The sequence below is a fragment of the Cottoperca gobio genome, chromosome 8 (assembly GCF_900634415.1).
Source record: "Cottoperca gobio chromosome 8, fCotGob3.1, whole genome shotgun sequence".
NCBI classification, from domain to species: Eukaryota; Metazoa; Chordata; class Actinopteri; order Perciformes; family Bovichtidae; genus Cottoperca; species Cottoperca gobio.
Genome location: NC_041362.1, coordinates 9,620,772 through 9,645,173, shown reverse-complemented (window position 1 = coordinate 9,645,173; position 24,402 = coordinate 9,620,772). Strand labels below are relative to the sequence as shown.

At 41.9% G+C, this 24,402-nt stretch overlaps 2 protein-coding genes across 4 annotated transcripts in view; both read right to left on the bottom strand.

Moving 5' to 3' along the window:
- LOC115011853 (adenylate cyclase 9) overlaps positions 1–6,741 on the bottom strand; it is a 35,541-nt gene extending 28,800 nt beyond the window's left edge. For both annotated transcript variants that reach the window (XM_029437097.1, XM_029437098.1), the window contains exon 1: positions 3,168–6,741. In XM_029437097.1, coding sequence (XP_029292957.1) covers positions 3,168–4,980 — 1,813 coding nt within the window. In that variant the 5' untranslated portion in view covers positions 4,981–6,741. The remainder of the gene's footprint in view (positions 1–3,167) is intronic.
- A 2,494-nt stretch (positions 6,742–9,235) lies between these two features.
- srl (sarcalumenin) lies at positions 9,236–24,193 on the bottom strand. Of its 2 annotated transcripts, none has more exons than XM_029438369.1 (6): positions 24,116–24,193; positions 15,946–16,065; positions 15,179–15,274; positions 12,764–12,880; positions 12,041–12,274; positions 9,236–11,922 (listed from the first exon to the last, which is right to left on the bottom strand). In XM_029438369.1, exons 1-6 carry the CDS (start codon positions 24,174–24,176, stop codon positions 11,111–11,113), a joined length of 1,440 nt encoding a protein of 479 aa, XP_029294229.1. In that variant the 5' UTR covers positions 24,177–24,193; the 3' UTR covers positions 9,236–11,110. The 2 variants fall into 2 exon arrangements, with proteins under 2 accessions (XP_029294229.1, XP_029294228.1); XM_029438368.1 differs by having other exon boundaries at positions 15,946–16,068; positions 24,116–24,176.
- Positions 24,194–24,402: the final 209 nt, after the last annotated feature.

The window sequence follows — 24,402 nt, the reverse complement described above, 5'->3', positions numbered from 1 at the left end:
AAAGCTCACATGAAAATTCTCTGGGAGGTTCATCACTACAAGCTTCCCTTTCACATTGTGTTTACATTTTGATTTTAACATAATTATAAAAATATAAATTATAGCCGATTCAATATCTGCCGCTTAGCCCCTGAAGCATTCTTGGTGTCAACAATACTTCAAGCTGCTGTTAATATGTAACTCTATTGACTGCTACACATTAAAGCAAGAACTGGTAATGACTAACTACATTTTCTCAGATCTTATTGTAGCACACACACAAACCACAGGTAACATCAGCGCACAAACAATTTAATTTCCCCTGGAAACAAAGGCTGCTTGAAAGAGAGAAGAATCATTTCTGGCTCTCTGAGGCGATTCTGTCAGCAGAAAGATAATAGGGCCACAAGGACAGTCTCCATCCGAAGGCATAATCTTCTGCAGGTGCCATCATTCTGCATTAAGCACAAAAGGAATGACAGACAGGTACTTTCCAGGGAAACGGATACAAATATAGCTCCCATTTCCAGTAAGGAAAACGGTACAACGCCTGGCCTCACGTGCGGCCCCTTGTAGAGACAAACACACATAAAGAGCCTTGTTCAGATCATCTCAGTGTTTCCTTCAAACAGATTGTGTTGAGGTTTAACAAAAGGCTGCAAATGTGTTTATTAATCACTGAATTTGATTGATATTTCTTTATACTGGATTTTTTTTTACGTTATTTTTTAAGAAAAAACACCAACAATCATCTGGTTTAAGGGTTTGTTGCTTTCCTGTGTTTTATATCATTGTAAATGGAATATCTTTGGGTTTTGGACTGTAAACTGGACTCTTGGTCACCTTACATTTTATGGTTTAATCAGTTAATTGAGAAAATAATCAGATCAAATCGACAAGGATAATCAAGTTGCAGATATTTTTTTGTTACTCTTATTCCAACTAGTGCTGAAATATCAACTACCCAATCATCAGACAATGAATCAACACATTTGATACTGAATAAATCTTTTTAAAAATGCCAAACATTTACTTCTCCTAGTGTCTGAAAAGTGAGGTTTTGCTATGTTTCTATGTCCTCCTCTGAAGACATCAACTTTGGCTTTGAGACTGTAGCAGGCACTGATTTCTGAAATTCTACAGACTAAACAATTAATAAATTAATCAGAAAATCCCTCATTCAGATTAAGCACGAATAAACAATAATGAGTTACAGCCTAAACACTCTCTGCAATGTTGTCAAACTGTCTTACTTAACCTCGAACACCAGCTATCACCCAGTGGGATGTAAACCGAGCCAATGAATCACCATTTGTTACCAAAACCACAGACCTCAGGGCAGTGCACTGCTGAGGATCCAACAGTATGCAACCGCAACACTCAACTGACCACACGTGGCTGCACCCCAAGTAAACCTCTGCTGCAAGTGAGTCACAAACAGCTCATAACTCCAGTGGGATGCTATTAAATAAGAACGTATAAACTTTTAAACATGTGCACCTACGGGATTAGAAAGAAAACTTCATCCTGAAGTTACAGTGCAACTGTAAAACCACTAATATGCCGAAAACTGCAGAAAATGAAACATCGCACCGACTCCAAAAAGGGCATAAATAAAGAATACAAGACAGCTGCACAACAATCAGTGCCTTGGTCAAAGCAATTTACTTCACCAGGGACCAGCCCCGGCCAGGATCCATTCCTGGCTTCAGATGGTACCAAGTGATTAACACAGACTGAGCCAGACATTGAAGGGAATTTTACAACACTGGAGCACAACGCTCTCCTGACAGCCAGCACTCTCACTGGTACAGCTGATCTAAAAAGGGAGAGGATTAATCTTAGGAGGGGAACTCAATACATGATGGAGGCAAGAAAGGGGTTGAGGAGAAAGAGGAGGGGGTGAGGTGGGGTGATAACACTGTGGGTAACACATTTATGAACAAGAGCAAGAGTGGTAGCCACTCAATAATCTAACTGATGAGGGGAAAATGCAGGCCCATTAATCACTCCTGCGGGCGGGTAAACAAGAGGCGCTTTCGCTCCATCTTGTTCCTTGACAGGTCACAGCACTGATTTTCAAACAGATAATGGAAATATGTACCAAAGTTATAACAGTTGTTGATAGTTTGTGTGCACAAATTATTAATATGTACACCTGAATGGCTATTTTGTGTGAATGATGGTTCATATTAATTCATGCCTAAAATGCACTGCAGCCTTGAGACGTGCAGCCTTCAGGGAAGCACATTCAACATATATTGACACAAAAATAAACCTGGAATGCTAATTCAAAAGAGCAGATGAACACCATCTGCACAACCTTAGTCAGACACTGTCACTTCACTTACCCTGACTGATAATGGATCAGTGAGCCTTGCATGATGAGAAGAGCCATTAAGCCAACATTTAGTTACACTGGAGCAATTTGCATAAATGTATCAAATAAAAGCTACAGTCAAGCAGTTTAGAGGCAAGGAAAAGAGGGAAGACATGATAGAGGGGTGAAGATAAAGCTGCAGGCAAATCTCTATTAGAGAAAGCGACAGTTGCATTAAATTGTAAAGCAATCTCTGGGGTTCAGAGCGAGGTTAAGAGAACAGGACACATTGAGGACGTCTGGAAGCAATGTAATTGAACAAGAGAACAAAGAGTGGGCAGAGACAGGGTGGATGGGAAAGAATATGGCGTCTGTCCGTGATACAGACACATAATACCAACACCACAGAGGGCACTTGTATCAGACTCAAAGCCTTGCCAGGCCGTCTGTGCCGAGTACATGATGCTATAACCCAGTGTTGACCTTGACTAATGCGAATGCTCTCCTGACACTGTTCTGATCCACCTGGGGGGTGAACTGCAGATATGCTGGCTTAAGTATACATATTTCCTGTAGGGATGGCAGAGAGGCATTATAGGACATTAACTTAAGCACCTTGAAATGCAGAGAAAGGTTTGTGAGCTCATGGGGGAATAATTGCAGCCATAAGTCTCACCGTTGCAGCCAATTTGTAGCAACTGCTGCTGATATTAAAGTTTTATTATTCTTGTTAGGAAGTCAACAAACAAAGTCTGCCTTTTTCATACTGCAAGCTAAATGTATTTGCAAAATAAATTAAGATTTACTAAACTTACAACATCTCTACTTGGCAGGGTCATTTATTGCAATATTTTCACAGAGCGCTTACCTTTGAGCTGGTCAGCCACCACACTCTGTCCTATTCTCTCAATGACTTGTCCGTCTTCATGCTGGTAGCGGTCATCCAGGAAGTTGGCAGTGGCCTGCGATAGGTGGACTTTCCCAGCCACTCCCAGCTGCTCCATTAGGTTGGCCAGGTTGACGTCGTTTGACCAAACATCAAACTTGAAGCGTTTCATGCCCAGGATACCACACAGTACAGTGCCAGTGTGGACACCCACCCTCATGTTGACCATCTCCCTCTTCTCCTGGCAGAACTGTTCAATAGCCTGAATCATGCCCAGGCCCATCTCCACGCAGCAATAGGCATGGTCTGGTCTGGGTTCAGGACAACCAGCCACACAGTAGTAACAGTCTCCCAGAGTACTGATCTTTTCACAGCCAGTGAGCTCACAAAGTCGATCAAAACGTCCAAATAAGTCATTTAGAAGCCCAACGAGGGCGTGAGCAGATTTGTTGGCCGACATTTTTGTGAAGCCTACAATGTCTGCAAAGAGGATGCTGACAGGCTCCATCCGTTTCATGTTAAAGGGTCTGAAGATGATCTGGCCACGAGGGATGGAGGTTTTCTTGCGTTTATTGTTTTTAGGGCTGGAGATGGCAGCTGCTGCACCGCTGGTGGAGTATCGTTTAACAGAATTATCACCCATCTCCTCGTCACCCTGCTTCATCAGTTCATCGGCCACGATTCTGGGCATGACAGAGTGAATCATTCGCTCCTTTAAGGCTTTCTCCACCTCCAGATCTTTGCCATGCATGATAGCTTGTCCCACCTTAAGGAAGGTGCTTCTTGACCGTACCTCAGACATGATGAATAGGTGGATGCCAATGGCATGGGCACAGAGGTGGAGCAGAGCTTTGGCTGGACCAAGCCAACATAACGTATCCCAGTCTGATTGAGAGGCTAAGCTCCAGTTATCCCCTGCCTGGGTAAGATGCAGCCAACCCAAACTCTCAAACAAGACAGAGTAGAGAAACCCAAGCATGACAGAAGCATAGAGGCGAACATGGAGAACGCTGTATAGCAACAGAAGAACCTCTATACAGAGGGAGAAGGTGCCTACAGGAGAAAGACAAGGGGACCAGTTGGTACCTCCTAGAAGCTGGTCATAGGACAGGTTGTATGTGGGTCCCATGCCACTTAATTCTTCCACATCCAGTACAGGTGTGGGATTCTCCGGGTCCCTAAAACTTGACGTCTGGATCTGGGGGGCCAGGGTCAGGATGAAGGTTACAATGATGAGCAGCAGAGATGATTGGTTGTAGCAGCGATAATAGAGCTTAGTAAAAGTTAAGAGGAAGAGAAGGAGGCAGAAAAGGAGAAAGGACGCGGTGGGAAGTAGAAAGGCAGTCCTGTCACAGCGGGAAGGGTTGACGGCAAAGTACAATCCCCAGAGGAGGGCAGCGGCAACCAGGTAACAGAGCACATAGCGGAAGCGCCGCTGGGTCTGAGGGAAACACCGTTCTCTACAGGCCTCCTCCAGGATCGAAGAATCAAACTTTGGGTCCCAGAAATGACCAGCAGATCTTTCAAAAAGCTGAGGCATCTTTTTCTGTGTGCGAAAGCTCTTGACCACCAGCCTCTTGGCTCCGGACTCTCCAGAGCTGCAGCTGGAGGAAATGCTGTACTTGCAGTGCTTGGATCCCCCCATGAAGCCTCCCCCGATTGAACCCAGCGGCCCGCCTCCGTGCTTGTGTTTGGCACTACTGCCAATCCTCACTGAGACGCCTCCATCTCCACTTGAGTCACAGCTCACTTCTGTGTTGCGAGGCAGCAGTTGTTGATGTTGGGGGGATGCCATGTTGCTTTTTGTTCAATCCAAAAATCAGATACTAATGCAGAAGGGACAGTTATTTTTAAAGATAACGTTGACAAAATAAGTAAAGCACAGTATGGGGCTGCAGTATAACAACTAGGGCAATGATTGTTTACTCTTAAAGGTCAAAAAGGTGAGCACAAATAAAAAACATTTTAGAGAAAATTCCACTCAGTTAACATTGGCTGTAGAAACACCAGAACTACCTTCCAAAAATGTTTGACTAGATGATTATTGCCCCTCTTGACGTCAATCCCCTGCATTCCTCTAACTTCCCGTCTGTTTGGATGCACTTGAGACTGAGTTCACTTGCTGCTTGCTCTGTTTCTGTCCAAATCCACTCAGCTGTCTACACAGTGTTGCACTCATTGGAAAATGATTTTGGAAAACTCAAGAGAATTACAAAATGATGTGCATAAGGGGAAAAGTTGAAAAAGAGACGTGAAGAAATATGTTTAAATGGGGTTCTTGAGAAGTTGTGAGTAAGTGTGAAATATCAAATCCAGTTCAAATGTGTTTCTCGCGAAGAGTCTGCTGCAGTCAATTCATTACTGATGCATGTCCAATTCCGGTTTTCCACTCAGTTTCCCGTTACACTCAGTTCCACAGGGGATATTCAGTAATACCTCCTTGAGTTCATCACGTTTTGTTTACAGGTCTGAGCAGAACTTCATCCAAAACACATCCTCCGCAGTGTTTGCTTTGACTCGACATCTGCAGTTTGGCGTATTGGTCGAAAAAGACTGCTTTTAATTTGAAGACGCAGTTCAACTCCAGTTAATGGTAACGAGAGTGCAAAAACTGCCATCAGCGCTTTTATTTATACCCACATACCCCTTGCTGCAGGGCCTAATCGCGACTATTTGCGTGGACGGAGCCTCGTCCTATCCTGACTTTCTGCACGGGAGTCTCCGCCACCGCTGCGTCTCCAAACCCACAGGGGATCGTGTGCAAGGAGGTCTGCAGGAGACCACTTCTTGAGAGGTTGTGCGCAGAAAATACCAGGAAAACAGTTTTATTGCAATTGAGATGACTCGTAAAGGGCTATGCACCAACCCGTCTTGGATTAGTGTTCATCGGTATTGCTTTAGTATCCACAGTCAAACAATTCATCGTCACAGTGCACCCCAAGGAAATGGTCCAGATATTCTGACCACGCCGGTTCCTGGCTGTATATTCTGTCACCCGGAAAGCTGAGGGGGGGAAAAGAAAATGCAGCCTTGAGCAGACTCCATGAAGTATTGTCCAGTCTCTCCTTTTTCTCTGAAGTAAACTTTGCCCACGGCAGCTCGACCCCCCTACTACTAAATAGCAGACGACGAAAGACCGGAGAGAGTCGGGCTAATTAAAAAGGTCTCCACCTCAGCTCCACGCCCCCCCCACACCAAGAGTCCCACAGGTCAAAGCTGAGTGCTGCCTTCATCCAGCCACATTAATTGAATTGCACGGAATACACAAGAGAATTAGTTCATACCTCTAAATAATTCCCCTTAAATCCAGGACAAATGTAGGCTAATGATCTAGGGCTGCTGCATCGTCCAGCCTGTCCATTCCCTGAATCGTCCAGAGAGATGAGATTGTCTTATCTCCGTTATCTGACCATTATCTGTGCGCTGCAACAGCGTCGACACCTGCATGAAATGTTGTGTTCTGTCCAGGCGCGGTGGGCAACGCAGTGGCCGCAGCCGCCACCATCTTCAGTGCACTGACAGCCGTCCAGCCGCGTGGAGCGTGTGTGCTTGAGTGTGTGTGTGTGTGTATAACTCTGTGGGAGTGTGTGAAGTACGACAAAACAAAATAGAGATAATTTCCGTCCTTTTCTTTCAAAATAAAACCATATGTGCATTTAATGGCCTAATAAAACGACACAGTATATCTACTAGGTCCTACATCTATGTCACCTGTTTGACCTAACTTTACATTTAAACTAGATGGCATGATGATCTAAGTATTGTCATTTGTCTCTTCAATTGTTTAAATTACTAAAATGTCAGTTTACATTGCAAACCATGGCAAACTATTAATCCTTGCCATAATTTGTGTCCCTCTTGAAATCTTCATTATTACATATGGGGATTGTTTTTGATGATTACGCAGTTGAGATAAGCATCTATTTTTCTTAAGCGTAACCACCCTTACCACTGTCTTACCACTGTTTTTAATTAGCCTAATTCCCAGATTTGTTTCATTCAGCTGGAGGAAAATAGTCCACCTGTTATACTGAAACAATGTGTGGAACATATGCTAAAGGTTCTCAAATGTAAGTTTCAACCCAAAAAGCGATTAAAAAATAAATCAAGGTTATTTATTTTGAAAACTATTTATGTGCTTCCGTTTTGGTGGCTACCGATGTCTGTTCGGCGAGCACGCGCTTGGTAAAAAGAAAGTGACGAGCACGTTCTTTAGAGAAGGGTGGGGACGAATGAGCGCAGCCCCCACCTTCAGTTCAACGATGAAGCCCCTCCACCTTCTTGTCTTTCCCATCGCCCTTTAAAATGATTAAATTATAATATACTTTGCTTTATTTCATATGTATGTAAACATCTGCCTTGGGATGACAGCAAAGGAAAGATTAAGAGTTCTCATTGGAGGGAAATGGAAAACATTCCACAGCAGACAAAGTACCCTAAAATACAAGGTCAATGAACTGCTACTTTCTAGACACTCAAATGTAATAGAAATATTGGATGATATTAATGATGAAAATAATAAATGAACAAAGTCACCACATAAAGGAAGACTAAATGCAGTACTGCACACTGCAATATTTCAGCACCCTCAAGATGATTTATAAAACAGTGACTTTTCAGGAATGAGACAATAAAATGATTCCGTATATGTGCAGCAGTCTCGTAGAACCTGAAGAAACATTTAAAGGTTTATTCTCTATTCAGTAACCTGAGAGAAATATTAAACAGCAGCAGCCCTCTGTAGTCAGCACTGTGGCTTCACAGTTGAACAATATTGAGAGGATTCCCAGGAGGGACTGTAGACAGCTTCTTGCAATCCACATGCATGTAGGGAAACAAAAGCATGTCCTTTGTGAAAGTAATAAAAAGATTTCCTCTACAATTAAATTAGTCAGTGCTCAATGCTGAGTTTCAAAGTGCAACGTTTACCCTGCGTGTACAACAGTCTAAAGGAAAGTCTTAAAAGAGTGATCGTTTACACTGAACAATACAACATTCAATGTGTGCATCTCCCTGTGTGTATGTTGTTGAGCACTGTACATGTTTATTTTACATGTTTATTATGATCTGTGCATTTGTTGATGCAAACATGTATGTCTGGTTTGTGTGTGTCTAAAAACTCAAAGATATTCTTTATAATAGAAGCGATTTCATAAAGGAGGATTTTGTGAAGGTCATTGTGTATAAAGGGTATTTTAAAAAAAACATTTTCATTGACACAAAGCCCCATTGTTTTAATGGCCTTTGGTTTTGATTTAGGCATAAATCACTGTTTTAGTGTATGAATACTTCTTTAACTTTATTTTCTATTTGCAATATCTTTAAAAATCTATAAAAAATAATGTTTGAGGAAGAGTGGAAATACTGTCACATGGGTGTTTCGGGGTGTATAGGGTAGTCTTGGTGCACAAGTATCAAAACTACACTCACACCCCTCCCCACTTCCAGTCACGACAAACTGTTGGTGCATTGCAGCTACAGGATAAAAACAAAAAAAAATTGTTCAACAACATGAATGTAGGCAGAGTTGTAAAAGAGAGCTGTATATGTAAGCAAGAGGGAGAGGTGCAGAGAAGAAGAAAATCAGCTTGGTACAAGTTTTGATCTCTCTGTTTTCTTGTTTGAGTCTCCCTGATTAAGGATTTATAGTTGTATAACAATAACCACAAAGTTTCACTACCTAGTCAATCAGAAATCTTTATTCTTGATGATCAAGCTTCCAAAGTTGGGCCAAGATTCATTTCAATTCTATACCAAAACAAAAAAATGTTAATCAACAACTACTTTAATGGGGCACACAGATCTAATGTACAGGTAAATTAAGATAACTGATGCTGAAATATACCAAAAACACAACCATTCAATGTCATTGGCCCAAGCTATGACTTTATTACTATTGGTGTTGGTGGTCTGTATAACCTTTTTACACTTTTACGCAGCACTCTCTAGTGGACATCTTCTGGATCTGCAGTGTAAACATACTGAACTCAGCCAGTGGAGCGCTCACAGTCAAATAAAGAGACAATTAAGCAAATGTGTGTGTTTATTAGTTTTCTTTTCTTTTTCATTATGCTTCAGATTTTAGTTGGGTAAACACTCTTCACAATGGGGTTAACGTTAGTGAGGGAGGACACAGAGGGAACTGGACGTGCATTTGTACATATGTTAACTTTTTGGAAGTCTAGGTATTACCATGGGTAGGCCTATTAATACTTATCTATACGTTGATGATTTACGGACTCTGTTTTCAAAGCAATAGTTTGGCATTTTCTTAGATTGATACCACTGTCTGTACTTCACTGTGACTTTGTAGCTAGCTAGAGCCAGCAGACGGTTAGCTTAGCTCAGCTAGGTCTGGAAACAGGAAAAGAGCTAGCCTAAGTCTGTCCAAAGGTTAGGTAAAAAAGTCCGCCGACCTGCATCTCCGAATCCCTGCAAACGACATATATAGTATGTTAATTCAGTTTTAGGAGGCCTTAATTTATGTGCTAGTGAAGTTACTGCGGCTAGGCTAGAAATAGCCCGGTGTTGGATAAATGTAACCAAACTGTCAAAGTATTTTACCATGCCATATTCATGGGAGTTCATAGAGGTAGGCTTACATAAGAATTTGCAGCTATGACATGTATCACTGTAAAATATTGTCGATGTAAAGGTCAGTATTCTCAGCTTCCTTCTTTCCTCAGAGGTCAGGGGTCAACTCAGGAGTCCTCCACTTTACCTTTACCTCCAGTCCGCTTTTCGCTAGTTGGGAAATCACATTCTGGCAGTGGTAGTTTGTAAAATTGTATCGAAGGGGTGTTCATTACACATACACAGACTAGTGCACAGCCCATTTGGAAAGTTTACAAAGTAAAATCAATAAATAGTGTTCTATCCTGCAGAATAAATGGTTGAAGACAGCTCTAATCCAACACATCCTTCGTGTCTTGTTTTTTTCATGGTCATTCAGCTAAAAAAAGCTGTTAAGCTTAACGTTCAAGGAAAGAAAATGATAACACAGTATTGAATTTCTGCCAAAGACTGGCAAATTTATAGACGCAAACAGAAACAGTAAGAACAGTTAAGAAGTGAAGAAAAATGAACATACCGACTCCGCTCTGAAGACTCTGACCCTTGAACCCTGACCTCTGCTTCCATCACAGTGCTCATTTCACAGGTTGTCAACAACCAGGACTGATAAGCGTATAAAATGAAAAGAAGAAAAAAAAAAAGGCCTTATTTGTTGCATGGCAGGGTTGGTTCAGGTTTCTGTTACACGAGGAATATTACTTAAACTTTATGTAAGCAGGAAATGCATGCATCTGTTAAATAAGATCTAACATGCAATGTTAATGTTAATCTATGTCAAAAGCAAAGGTTTGGATGACAAACACAAAGGCTTTGTATAGCACCCACAAAAAGACTAATTTCAAAATTAGCTTTGAAAGATTATCGAATTGACTTTCTGCAATGCAATTCTCAAGATTTTACAACACAAATTTGCAACTCCTGTTTCCACTTTTTCCCATTTTATTCACATACAAGGGAGCTGGTATTTGACTGTTTTCAGTCTCAGGATTTAAAATTTTTAATCAATCTTACTATTTCTTCACTTCCCCAAACCCAAATCCTAGAGAGTCCACTGTGATTGTACAAGAGAGGGCGGAAGGCGTGTATTTTAACAAAACTCAGTGATCAGTGGCATGTACTCATTTCTTCAGCATGTGTGTCCTTAAGCTGCCTTATCAAACAATGACCCTTCCCTCCCTCTATCTGCCTCATTCCCACAGTCCCTAAATGCACCTCCCAATATTCTCCTGAGGAAATAAACAAACACTAATCTCTGTCTCCTCAACAATACAGGCATTCTGACAAAAGCAGGGTTGGCTTCCACCAGACCCCTTCACTTCTTACTTCCCCCCACTCAAGTTATTTTGATTTCCTCAGTTCTTCCGGTAACGATTCTTTGGCTTTTCACCACAGCCAGTGGCCTCACAGGAGGACAGGCCAGGCTGCTTGCCAGAGTTAATGCTGCTCAGAAGGGCGGGCAGCTCATTGGTGATTGCCCTCTCAATCTTATCCAGCAGACAGCCTCCCATGTAGGAGCACTGAGCTGTCAGGGGCTTGAAGTTGCTGACCGGGTTGACGCCAAAGAAGTCTTGGTAAGCAGTCTTGGTGGGCAGGTCAAACTTGCTGACGTTGGTCTTGGCTAGGATGGATTTGAAAATGTAGAACTTGTCTGGGTCGTCTACAATCTCCTTGAAGACTAGTTCAGGGTCACTGAAGTAGCTCATCTTCTCTTTAAAGGTCTGGACATAGCGGTCTACCAGCAGGCCGTGGATGCGCACGCGGATGCCATGTTGGCGGATGAAGGCAATTTTGTTCTCCATGCGGTTCTCAATCACCTGGTTCAGATCTTCCAGGAGGGAGATCTCTTCTCGCTTGAAGAGATCACGGCTGGTGTCAGCTGCGTAGTCATATGGCCAGAAGGAGCTGACATAGACACGGGGGGGTTCGGTTACATTGATGAGGGGAGCTAAGCTCCAAAACAGCGCTCCGTAGACTCTCATTAAGTCCTGGGTGACCAGGTTGTCAGCCTTGTTTAGGATGATGCGGATTTGGGATTCGCGACCCTTCAACTGCCGGAAGAGCATCTCCAGCTCCAGGCCAACGTCCAGCTTGGTGGGGTCAAACACCACGAAGATCAGGTCAGCACGGTCAATGAACCACTGGCAAACATCATTGAAGGGATAGCCTGGACGGAAGAAGAGAATAAGTGAACCACTAGATACTGAGTTGCAGCCAAAGTGCTTTGCATTTAAAATGTTGGATTTTGAAAATGTGCAAAATGAAGGTATGGCTCTCTGTTTTACCTCTCTCCTGCTGTTTTCGGTTCTCAATGATTCCTGGTGTGTCCACAAAAGTCACACGTTCCAGCAGTTTATGGGGCATCTCAATACCGACCAGCTTTTCCAGGAAGTTTTGGCCAAACTTCTCTAAGGGAGAGAAGGACCGAGAGCTGTCCGCTGCCATAACAATACCCTCAACTGAGCGGATCTTCTCCCCGTGCGTAATTACAGTGAACTCAGAGGTAGTAGGCTCAGCTCCTGAAGACAAATACATTGAGAACAATAGGGAAAGATTAGCAGGAACAGTATCAAGACATGTTTCATCTGAAAAAGACGCTATGAGAGCTGTAAGAGTGAACTGAAACAGAACAGTTGCAGGCCGGACAGCTAAACAATGAGCCAACATTCACTATAAAGCAGAGGGGAGCTGCACATTCAGGCCATAACTCTCAGTCGGTTCATCACGAGTGCCCCCTTTCACATTTTCACATTGATATTTAACACATTGTTATTAGTGAGCAGTTGCACTAAATTGCTAGAGGTCACTGTTTCTCCTTCTTAAGATGTCATGGATCTATTTCAACAAAACCTCTGTAACATTTAGATAAGGCAGCTGCCTCTGTAATGGTCCTGTAGATATATGATGGCATTTTAGGGTTACTGCATTTGTATTGGATTATAGTACAAAGGATTACAACATAACACATTATGTATTGCTAATTTATCAAGAAAACCTGTGTAACATACCTGTGTAGAGCTGATAGGCGCTGTCGTGCATGCCCAGGAGGTAATTGATCATGGAGGACTTTCCTACACTCCAGGGTCCCAGGAACAGCACCATGGGTTTGGAGGTAATCTCTCCATCTGTTGGGCAAGAAGAGACAAGAGTGGTTATAATCTCAGCAGGATGTCTAAAATATGTCAAAGAACCTCTCAAGTTCATCCCAAATTGTACATGAAAAATTACCAGATAACCACGTATACTGGGATTTTATATGTGGCTGATAAGAAAAGGTACGAAAACTTCAGCTGTTTAATGTTGCCATATTGCCAAAAGAAGCCAAATGTTTGCTTGGCTAGTTTAACCAAAACAACAATCCATCCAAAATATATCCTGAGGTTGTTTTTGGGATGCACAGAGAAATATTTTGTAAGACTGAGAAATAAAATAAAAAGAAAGATGGCTGAAGACAAGAAAGCTGTAATGCTTGTTTAATAGCATGAGAAAACGTTTTGCAAAATGATGCAGCCATATCTCAGTAACACACATCAAAGCAGTACCATTTCTCTGACGTAAGACTGAACAAGGCAAGGCTTTCAGAGCAAACTGCGTGTCTCAGAACAAACTGCAATGTGTGCCTTGGCTGGACATGGTGTGGTAGGGCACAGGAAAGTTCTGTTAAAGCCTACTGATCCAAAGCTGAATGAACTGAAAAGAAGAAAACATTTAAAAAGGAAAAAAGAGAAAAAAGAGAAAATGTCGTCCAAAAATGATACAAAGACAAAATAACCACCCCTATTCACCAGTGTCCCCTCCACAAACATGTGTGTCCTTTGCTAAAGCCAGAACTGCACATGCAACCCCCTCCATATTTCACATTTTATACCCTAACTACACAATTTAATGCTTGTTTTCTGTACTTTTATTGACATTTATTCCCTTTTAATTCTTTAATATAGAATAGGAGTTTTGGTTGAAATTGTGAGTACATTGAAAAAAGAGTAAATCCATTTTGAGTCAAGGTATAAAGCTGCTGCTGCCCTGCTCTTTATGGGTTGAACCTTTCACCTATGGATCACTTTTACTACCCACAAACCTGAGATGATACATCTGGGTGTCACCCACAGTGAAACATGCTTGAAACATTTGACCCACAGAGAGCAGTGCAGTATTTATATTAGTATAAGTGACTCACAAATGTATGAGGACAAATGAAGGGGGGGAAGGAAGGGGTTGAGTACTTCAGGCAGTGCCATGCACAAGTAAGCCCCGCGCGCACCCACCTGTGTTTGAGTCCCCAGGGTTCGTCCGGGGTAGGCTGTTAGACGAGGGGAGTGGAGGGGATGGGGACAGGGGACAGTAGAGGGTTGAGTTCAGAGAAGTGAGGGGAACAGGAGGTGGAGGAGAGTGGGGAGTGAGGGTGTGAGGTCTCTAGAAGCAACACGGAGGGGTAGAGTAACAATGTGCATGAATGGGTGGAAATATAGTCCCATATTTGATCTGATGGGTCAAACATGTTCGTGTACAAATGGATGGTGTGCCTTTGTGGTCGGGCGAATTTTGTCTGTTTCATTTTTTATTCTCTATTACAAATAAATAGTTGTTCTTTTAGAGCAAGGACATGCACAAGGCCTGGCTAAAGTTGCCCAAACAACAGCCCATTCGCCCCCCTTTGGCAATTTAACATCCAAACATTTCAGTATTGAAAACAAACCTGCTTAATGGGTGCATTTTCAAATTTGCCATGTGCTTTATGTTAGTTACACTAACACGTTACACGTTTATTTATTTTTTAAATGTCATTAATCTTTGAAATTTAAAACAATTTACAAATTAAAATTTGATTTATTGTTAGTTAAATTATCATATTTTACACCATTCAGGTACATGCTGAGAGGTGACACCTAAAATCGGGGTGGTGATGGAGTTGTGCTTTTTTCAGGTTAGAGCAACAGCATCTCAAAGTTTCTGTGCACGTCCCAGATTTAGAATCATGATACAAGAGGTATTTGTCAAGTTTGCACGGATGCCAAGCCTAAAAAGCCACAAGAGGGCGAGCTTTATTTAATAGTAGAGTTTGTTCTGAGCTTACTGGAGAAACAGTGCAGTGTAAAGTCATTAAAAAAATCAAACAAGATGAAGAAGTATTTTAACGTAAACATATTACATCTAAAAGGTATACACAATTTATTTTTATTTTTTATAGTACATAGTCCTTTCCTCACCCTCAGAACAGTGAGTTTGAGAGCCCAAAGAAAGATAATAACATACGATACAATCTCCAAGAATTAAAAAATGATCTTTCTGTTATGTATTGGTTGATGGTGTGAGGATGATGTGTGTGTTCATACCAGTCAACAGATCAGTCACCAAAGCAACCCAAACAAGAAAAACCCACACATCAGAACAAAGTGCAGACGAAGGCGAAGCATCAGTGATACCTGAGATCTCGTGCTGCCTCAGCTCATTGTACTTGTAGGCCTGCTCCATCGGCTTGATGGATGTGTGGTAGATCTTCCGCAACCTCTCTATGGCCGCTGGAGGAGAAGAGAGATAGGAACGGTTAATAAAACTGTTAGAAAAAGTTGTTTAAAAAGAGGCAGGGGGGGGCAATTTGATAGGTCACAATGGAGCAGAAGGAGAGGGAAGGAAAGTCAGAGAAATTTGTAACAAGTGTCTTGGGCACAAATTGCACTTGACCAGTTCTTTTGGAACATGTCTTACTTTTAAAGAAAGGTTCAGCGGCTCAACCTTTTTGCCTTATGCCCTCTGAAATGATATATACATGTTTCACATATTGATGAGTTGTAAGCTGTTACAATTCAAGAATTCTTTTTATTTTTTGGAGGCCTGAAAGCGTTAAACTATCCATTACTTCACAGAGAAAAGCAACAATTTAAGATAAGTCAGAACAGAACTTTATGCTGCAAACTATTTTGGTGTTGTTCCTATTTTGATAATGACCTCATTACCCCCTCTCCACACTCTAACACTAACCTCTAACCTTGATTTCCTGTTACATTAATAATCAAAAATTAGGAAGATATTTGTAAGTTAAAAGGAAATCGGGGAAAGTGATTTAAAGGGATATTCACAGTATTCAACTGCTTGACAAATGCTTAACTGAGTTAATACCAATTTGTCAGATACAGTACAAGCAAGCATAAATCTTTACAAAAAACACATCTAATGTATCTTCGATCCTCACCTCCATAGTCTCCTGATTTTTCCTCAGTTGCAAGCCGCAGCGTCTCATCGATGTGAGATCTGTCTCTGAGGGTGGAGATGAACTCTTCTACTTCTTCTTCTTCTTCTTCTTCTTCTTCTTCTGTAAAAACAACATCAACAAAATTTAGCTTGGTTCAAGTCCTCAGTGTATGTCTTTAATGACATGAGAACATGAATAATGTAAGGTGGCCAGATTTGATAGTTTCATTATGAAGCTCACACTGGGGCTGATGACAGCTCGTCATAAATGTTCAATAAAGCTATGCTACAGGTCTGGATGTATGTCAATCAATACATCTTGCATATCAATATGTATCACCACTGCTGTGAATTCAAGTGTGACACTCAGATAATTGATATTAAGCACTGGGTGACAGTTCTACATTGGATGCCAATGTCAACTACAGACATTGCAGATATTTGAGCTGTCTCATTATCAAATGTTTCCAACCTGAGCGTTGATTTCATCTGCAGTTACATGCACACCAAAGGCTCCTCTACATCGTCTTTTCTGCTGTCTTCATTTCTATCTACCGCTCTGTCTTACCATTTATCTTTGTAAATACAAAACCTTACTGCATGATAGCACCCATAACATGTTTGTATCTGGCAAGAATGACAACTAGCTATGCATGAATAACAGATATTTGTATTTTCATGAATGTATGGTGCTATAGAGAGGAAGTCTTTCATCGTACTTTCCTTTTTCTTACTTTCCTTCAATGTGCATACATGGCATTTGGTGATTTATTCCAAAGTGGCTTACATTTTTGCACCCCACAACGTACCTATGTGTGGTATTTCAATGACTCTTCACCCCCTTGTATGTGTGTGTGTGTGTGTTGGTATGTGTGTGTGTGTGTGTGTGTGTGTGTGTGTGGGGGTGTATGTGGGAGAGAGAGAGAATCCGAGAGAACGTATCCGCTCACCAGCGTGCCATGTCCACTTTTGAACATATCGGATCACTCAGATCTCAGCTGTTAGTACAATCAGCTCTTAATTTAGAAAGCAAACGCTTAAAATAAACATAGACATTTGTTTGGCATTACCGTGGGCTTTATAGCAACAGCAAAGATAAGAGGAGAGAGAGAGGGACTTCCCCAGTTTCATTACAGACTGGGAGGAGAACTCAGAGCTGGACTGAGTGTTCCCATCAGTAATATAAGTGATGAGACAATGATGTGCAATCCTTTGTCTTTTCTCTTCTATATTTATCCACCTATCACAGACTTATCGCGCTGTGAGGCCTGTCCTTGTGTGTCCAGGTCTCAGAACAGGCCTCCCTGTAACGCCTCCCACATGGTCCTGCTTCAGACAAACCTGCTACAGCTATGAGCTATATATAGAAGGAGTGGGGAAGTCTTCCTGGTTCACACTTCCATGTCCCTGAAGGGTTATGGGTTTGTGTGTCCGAGCTACCAGACACTCTCTTAGTAGAGTTCTTCGGAATGTAAAGGTTTTTACAGCACGTTATTGGATTATTAAAGATGATAGCATAGAAACTGAAGGGATGATTAATTGCAGTCATTCAATTGTATATCCAGCTGTCAGTGTGAAACACATGGCATAATCTGAATTTTGATGTTGCTATATAAACACACGATCTGCACACTTCCTGTCAGCACATCCCGGTTAAATTCAGTTTACTGGCACAGGAAACACATTAACATAGTTCCAAAGCAATCCATGACTTGATCTTAAAACAAGATAGAAAGTTTCATATAATCTTCTCAGCTGCATATCTCTCCAGACATGAATCTGACTAAATAACTTTTGAACATTGCAAACTTATAAAACTAATAAGATGTCTTGTTCAGATGAAGAGACCTGCATGGGGGCTCAGAAAGCATGACAAGTTGGCTCTGTTGCCCAGGACACGACCCTGTGATCTCAGCCGGATGACAAATGCTCGAGTCATGCCTGCAATACTCATCAACACCAATCAAGAACTGACTCGTGTGACGCAGAAGCACTTGGTGAGGAAAGTAAAATATTATTTTGCAGACATGCCTCTTAGACCAGAGGGACGAAACATTTATAACTTTATGTACACTGCCATCAGATAAAGTCTTCCTTCAGTCACATTATCTAAAGTAACATAAACACTCAACCATACAGTACTCTCCATTACCCCACTCTCAGCATCTTTACCACATTTAAAAGTCCTTCCCAATAGTATTCCATTTTAACCAAGTGTGCTAACAATGTTTTTATATTACCAAAGCAATAATGTATGATGAGAAGGTTTTTTCCACTGACTAATCCTGTATTAATGCTATTTAATTCATTATTTATTACAAATGACATAATCAAAGTGACCATTTTGCTAAATATTTGTTTAACGTATGCCACCTGTTAATGTGTGTATGTATCTTCATTTTAAAAAGACTTCACAATAACCTCATCGCTGACATTCTGCACTGCATTTCCCAGTCTTCAGCCACCATGTTAAATTAGGCAAACACATGTAGTGTAAATCAATGTGGGAAAACTTCCCCCTCTCAGGGGGCAGCACTGTCATGGCATCCTTCACTTTAACCTGGAGTAGCCCGGCCATGTAGTCAATGACTTCTAGTGTTTCTGGCAAAGAGTCAGAATGGCACCTTGCTTTGGTGCATCAAATGACAAGAAAAACATCTGAAGGCTTGTTTGTTTACAAGCCTGAAGCAATCTATTTTTGTATTAATGATCCAAGGTTATTTAAAGTAGAAAGGTATTCACATTCAAAATATGAACTGGGGCATGGTGTCTGACATCTTGGGCAAAAACGCAGGGAGCACTTTCATTCAATCAAATGATTTGAAAGCATATCACACCACAGAAACCCAAAAGGAGAATTTCAATAAAGTTCACAGGTAAACAATTTTGTAAAGACCATAAAAGCCCCCCCCCCCCCTCCCCCTCCTGCAGTGTGGCAGCAGTGACACACACTGCTTGTTAAGGAACAACGCAGCACCGCTGATTCTCCACGGGTCAACCTGCTAAAAATAAGCCTGTGTAATGTCGCTCCCAGCACGGTGCAAGAACAAGAGAAACCAAAAGGTTAGCTGCTAGAATAAAAGGAGGGTATGAGTAATACTGCAAGATTCAGTGACGGATCTATATCCATCCCTGAGTATTTAAATGTGTAAAAGGCTACGTGTTTAGTTTACATTCTCTACGAGTATTTTCAAGAGGGTACAGTAGGATGCGGTGATAAGAAAAGAAGATGTAAGTTAGCTATTGCCACAACAATGCATGAGAAAGGTTCATCATTTTATGCATATGAGCTCATAATGGTGAAGTGTCACTTCACTCGATGCACTGTTAAATAAAGCAGAAATACAACTTCAAATTCAACAATAATCTTCGATTAAAGGCTTTTAAAATCAGCCATTGTAGGTCAGATGATCGATACATGCCTATGCAAAATTGCCTTTGTCTGCATGATCTTTAGAAAACAACAGTAAGTGACGTCATCTCGTAGCACCATCTGTGATAGATGGCATCCATTTTGCAACTCCCGTCACTCGTCGCCGCACATGTTGGCTGCATGTCAAACTGAGTCAAAGAGAAGAATTTCAGGCCTTTGAACAAAAAAACAAATGTGTCCGCTTGAGAGATGTCAGTATTCAGAGGACACTACAGATGATTAAACTTAGAGGCTTGAGGAACTTGTCCTAGCTGTCCCTGCAGCACACAACGCTTAATCAAGCTTCTGTAACTTGACTCATCACTCAGAAGAGTCGTGTCTTTTAACACAAGCCTCTTGAGTGGGTCTTAACTGCCGTGAGTGTGTTAACACCTCCCAATCCAGCCGATCCCTGATGGAAGCCCTGGGACAGAGGTCTGCAAAGATCAGAGTGGTAGTGTTGCCCGCGGAGGGCGGGCCTTGCATCAGTGCTCAAAATTAACCCTGCAGGCGCCAGGGGAGTAGAACACCCGACATTTGCGCCCAGGACCATTTGTCCTTAGTGAGCCCGTTGCCACACAACCCTCCCTCAGTTTGGAGAAACATTCTGGTGGCCTCAGCACATCCAGTAGGAATGTTGGTGATTTAAGCCTACCAGTGGCTTGGTAAGTCATGCCTCAACTATAGATCCTTGTGTGGAGGCTATTCAATCATCAGAAGGACTGTCAATCAACTACTGTAAGTGTGAAACTTCTGTGTAAATATGTTCCTTCACTTTTGCCAGATATTTGAATTCCAGTTTAAATCTTGATATATGTGGAAACACATTTTCACATTATCTGCCGAAAGGAGACGGCTTTGTACTTCTCTTGTTCATGTGCATCTAACAGCATGGTTGTGAAGCCAATCACTATCAAATATGCAAATACATAGCTAGTTCAAATGAAATATATCTTGAGCACTGTCAACTAATGCAGACAATCACATATCTCAACCAGTGTTGCATTTGAAAGTGCTAGAAATTAGCCTAATGTTCACTATGTTCTTATGAGGACTTGAATGTGTGTGCTAGTGTGTATCGCCAGCCATGTGCATTTACACTGTATATATTAGGTATCTGTGGATGTGTAAAACCCCAGGATCATGTTCTGCTTGCAGCACAGTGGTGGTAAATTGAATTATGAACATGATGAGGGGCGACAGGCCTGGAACCCCCAGTCAGAGGATTTATCCTGAGCACTGGGGGATTCAGGCAACCTTAACTAAATGCCAGGGGGTTCCACTGGAAAGATCCATGGAGATGTTTCATTCATATTTAAACAACAGTGGACCATTTTTTACATAACCACTGGTTTGTAAAATACCAAATGAAAGATAGAAAGAGTTAATGTGACAACCACAGACCAACGTTCTTGCTCACTTTGGACATTGCACATACATTTTACAAAAAAATGAAGCCCCATGAATACTAAACAACTATATCACCATAAAAATGCACATGATTCTTCCTCTAGCAAGTGTCAGAGGTGTGAGAGCGGTCAGCAGAGCTTGTGCAGGGTGTGGTGAGAAGAGGCCACGGATGGCAACAGGTGGCAACGCTTGTGGAGCTAGTACTCCCCCATAGTCAGAAATAGACCCACAATGGGTCAGAGGATGGACAGAGAAGGGGGCTGGCAGAATGGTTGGCTCCTATTTTAGTCAGTGTGGAGACTCAGAGACATCCACATCCCTAAGAGCTGATTGTGTAATACACAGGCCAACCGAGTGAGAGCTACAGTACCAGGACCGCTCATGTAAGTTTCAAATACAGTACTGATAATTAGAAAATATTGTTGCAATTTTACACAATAAATGCAGTCCAATCACAAGTATAATTCATTATTTCTACATTACTTTTACACTATGTCCTGTAAATATTTCAGACAGAAGGTCTTTAGGTGAAAAGGCAGACTACTTTTTAGAACCAAATGTTGGTGTATTTTTTTATTACAGTAAAAAACAACAACCAGCTAAACAAAAACTGACTTTAGGATTTCCGCTGTCCCTTAGAGTCAATCTTATGTGAGCCACATCCAGATTGTAAGTCCTCTAAGGGGTCACTGACAACTAGACATGTAGTTGAGTGACAGGCTCAAAGGAAGGCGCAATGGCAAAGGCACTTTACCCTGAGGTGTTGATCTGACGCCTCTATCCCTGCTCTCCTGTTCGAAAGCCAGGAGAGGACGTCAAGTGCCCTTGGGACTGGGAGGCTTGTCTTAAGGAGGGGTATGTTGTAAGGCAGTTGAGTATGACTGGTGTGTCCCTTCTACTACTACCAGCGTAGGGATGTCCCAGACGTGCCACATGCCATCACAGGGGATCATGTGGAGACAGTGTGCCTTTAAAGCACCATGTCTCCCCTCTTCAAAGTGACAAAGCTAAATAAGTTTGTATTGTATTGAGGATATATAGTGTTATTACTCAAACATTAACACACTTGTGTGAAGAACTAATCAAGGTTATATGATATATTTGTATATATAAAAAAACACTCTTATGCTGCAATTACATTTTGATGTTGTATTAGCAGCTATTTCAAACCCCTTTCACACTCAAACACCACGTCGGACACCGTACACTGAACACAAGACCTGGTTAGTGTAGGGTTTCTGGCAACCTTATAATAACCTATTCGTTACCATAGCAACCTATGTTTACTTCTACATGGCAAGCGAGTCGCAAAATGGAGTCAGGTTGGTCATGTAACGTTGTAAGTTGATTGATTCACACCACCAATAAACACAGGTTTCCTCTGCTCCTTTGTGATTCAATCATTAAATGATTTCTTCTATCATGTCTACGATATACAAAGTCCAGTGTCCTTGCTTTACATCAAAATATAGACAATTACTTTGACGTAATCAGTTGACTTGGCTTCAGTATTTCAATTAGTTTGAGAAAGATATGCGAGACAGAAATGAGTGTAAAATATCAACAAGATTAACATGTAACTCCCGCCGCTGCTTTCAGCTGTATTTCTCACAAAATGTACACCAAGTCTTAAATTATGGTGTTAGGATGTACCATTAATGTATTTGCTTTTTTTGGACTAGAATATCTGCACTTCCCAGGGCTGTTAGATGACCCATGATGAAATGACAGCAAATCAATTTAACATTCCTTTAGAAGGAGTTTACCATTTGTGCTCCTCTCTGCAATGTTAGCTACTTCAATGGAGTTCCTGACATCGATCGAACCAATCGATAACACAAATAATTGCACACTGAGCGGCAAGGAGTTCATGATTCTCATAATTGTCTAGAACCTGCAGGGATTGGAATCAAAACCCTGTGTGCTCTGCAGCACAAAACAAAATCAATACACAGTATGCACATGCAGTAGATTACGAGACAGAGGCGACCAAAAGATGCACGGGCCTGCAGAAGGGGTCTATGAAGGCATGAATTGCAAAGCCCGGCCCCTCCTGCCTGTAGAATGCATGTCCCTATAAGGCCAACTGCTGGGAATAAATTGCGATTGTGACAGTGCAGAGTGACAGCAGCTGTGCAGTGCATCTAAAGGGAAGCATGGGGCTGGGAGGGGTGAGGAGTCAGGAGGGAAGGGTAGTGGAGAGGAGGGAGGGAGGGAGGGAGGAAGGAAATGTAGTGAACAGTGTTGGGTTTCATGAGGCCTTCCAATCTTAGACACCTGACAGCAGCCTGGAATATGGAGGCCTGGGCCCGGGCTGTGGAGCTGAACGCCACCCCAAGGACAAACAAGGGTGACAGACAAGGGTAACACCAACCACTCCACTACAGACACAGAGACCAGTTCACACTTTTAGCATGGGTAATCTGGGAGAAGTTGTTGTCATTACGAAATGCAACTCCATGGGTGCCATGTAATCATATTTATTTTGAGATTGTCACAATCTCTGTAGATTATAATGCTATGGATTATCATCACAGGAAATGTTGCCGCCCTATAGGTACATTGAGGTCTGATGTATCTCTTTCAAACCAAGTTGTGGAAAATAAAATGAAAGAATGAAGCAAATCGATCACATCTATGAATAAGAAAGTAGAAATGCCAAAAATCTCAGTGTCCATTCAAGCTCCCATGTGGATGTTCTCTCTTTGGTTAGACTAAGACTTTCCATCACCTGGTGCCATGCGTTAGGACAGCTGACGTGCTGTCAGTCCACAGGAGAGGCTGAGCTCTAGTTTGAATGATCCTCAACTGCTCTCCTTTGTAAAGTCATCAAAATGTATGATAACACATTTGTTCATTGTGCTTATTTTGGATTTCAGTTACTAAAATAACGACAAAGATCCACTCAAATCTGTCATTTTGTACGCCAACAGTTTAATTATAAACTGAGACAGATTTTTATAGTCCTGCCTGATGGCAAAAAAGGACCGGCTTAACATTTCTGTCTCTGTCACAGTCTATCCTCGGCTGGTGTCCCCATGACTGTCACTGTCGCCTCTAGAAGCCAGTGCCATTCCTAACCAAACTTCTCAAACAATACACACAAGAACTGTACCAACTTCTGTTGTCCATCTACTTTTAACAGTCTCATTCCCAGCCTCTGGATCTCAGAGTAACCAGGCATTCATTAAACATTCCTTAAACCAGCCTCTAAACTTACACTGCATCACTATTTCATTCATCAGCAACATGTATATACAAACATACCTCGTGCCCACAATGCACCACCCAATATAAAATACAAGGAATTCACCAGATGTTTGACCAAAATGTTCACTAAAAGTCTTACCTGCTGTGGCCTGCAAAAGCAGCAGGGAGAGGAAACAGCAGATCAAGACTGTACCCTTCATGATGGCTGCCAGGAGAACTCTGATAGTCACACACACTATATATACCAAGGCAGGAAGGTTAAAGGGCATGCAGATAGAAGAGGCGGGGCACAGAGAGGGCCAGCTGGTGGAGGGGCTGAGATCTTTGTGTTGCAGGGCCTCTATGTGTACAAGCAGCTGACTCTCCTATTTAGAGAGGTTGCAACTTGGGCCTTGGTATAAATGCACCAAAACCTGGCTCAACGTG

What these genes read in the sequence shown, in the direction of transcription:
- srl (XM_029438368.1), bottom strand. Translation starts at nt 24,176, where the DNA reads ATGAAGGGTACAGTCTTGATCTGCTGTTTCCTCTCCCTGCTGCTTTTG. An exon ending in GAGGCAGCACGAGATCTCAG is followed by an intron (nt 12,881 to 15,178) that starts GTATCACTGATG and finishes CTTGCCCAACAG; the next exon opens with ATGGAGAGATTACCTCCAAA. An exon ending in CGCCTATCAGCTCTACACAG is followed by an intron (nt 12,275 to 12,763) that starts GTATGTTACACA and finishes ATTTGTCTTCAG; the next exon opens with GAGCTGAGCCTACTACCTCT.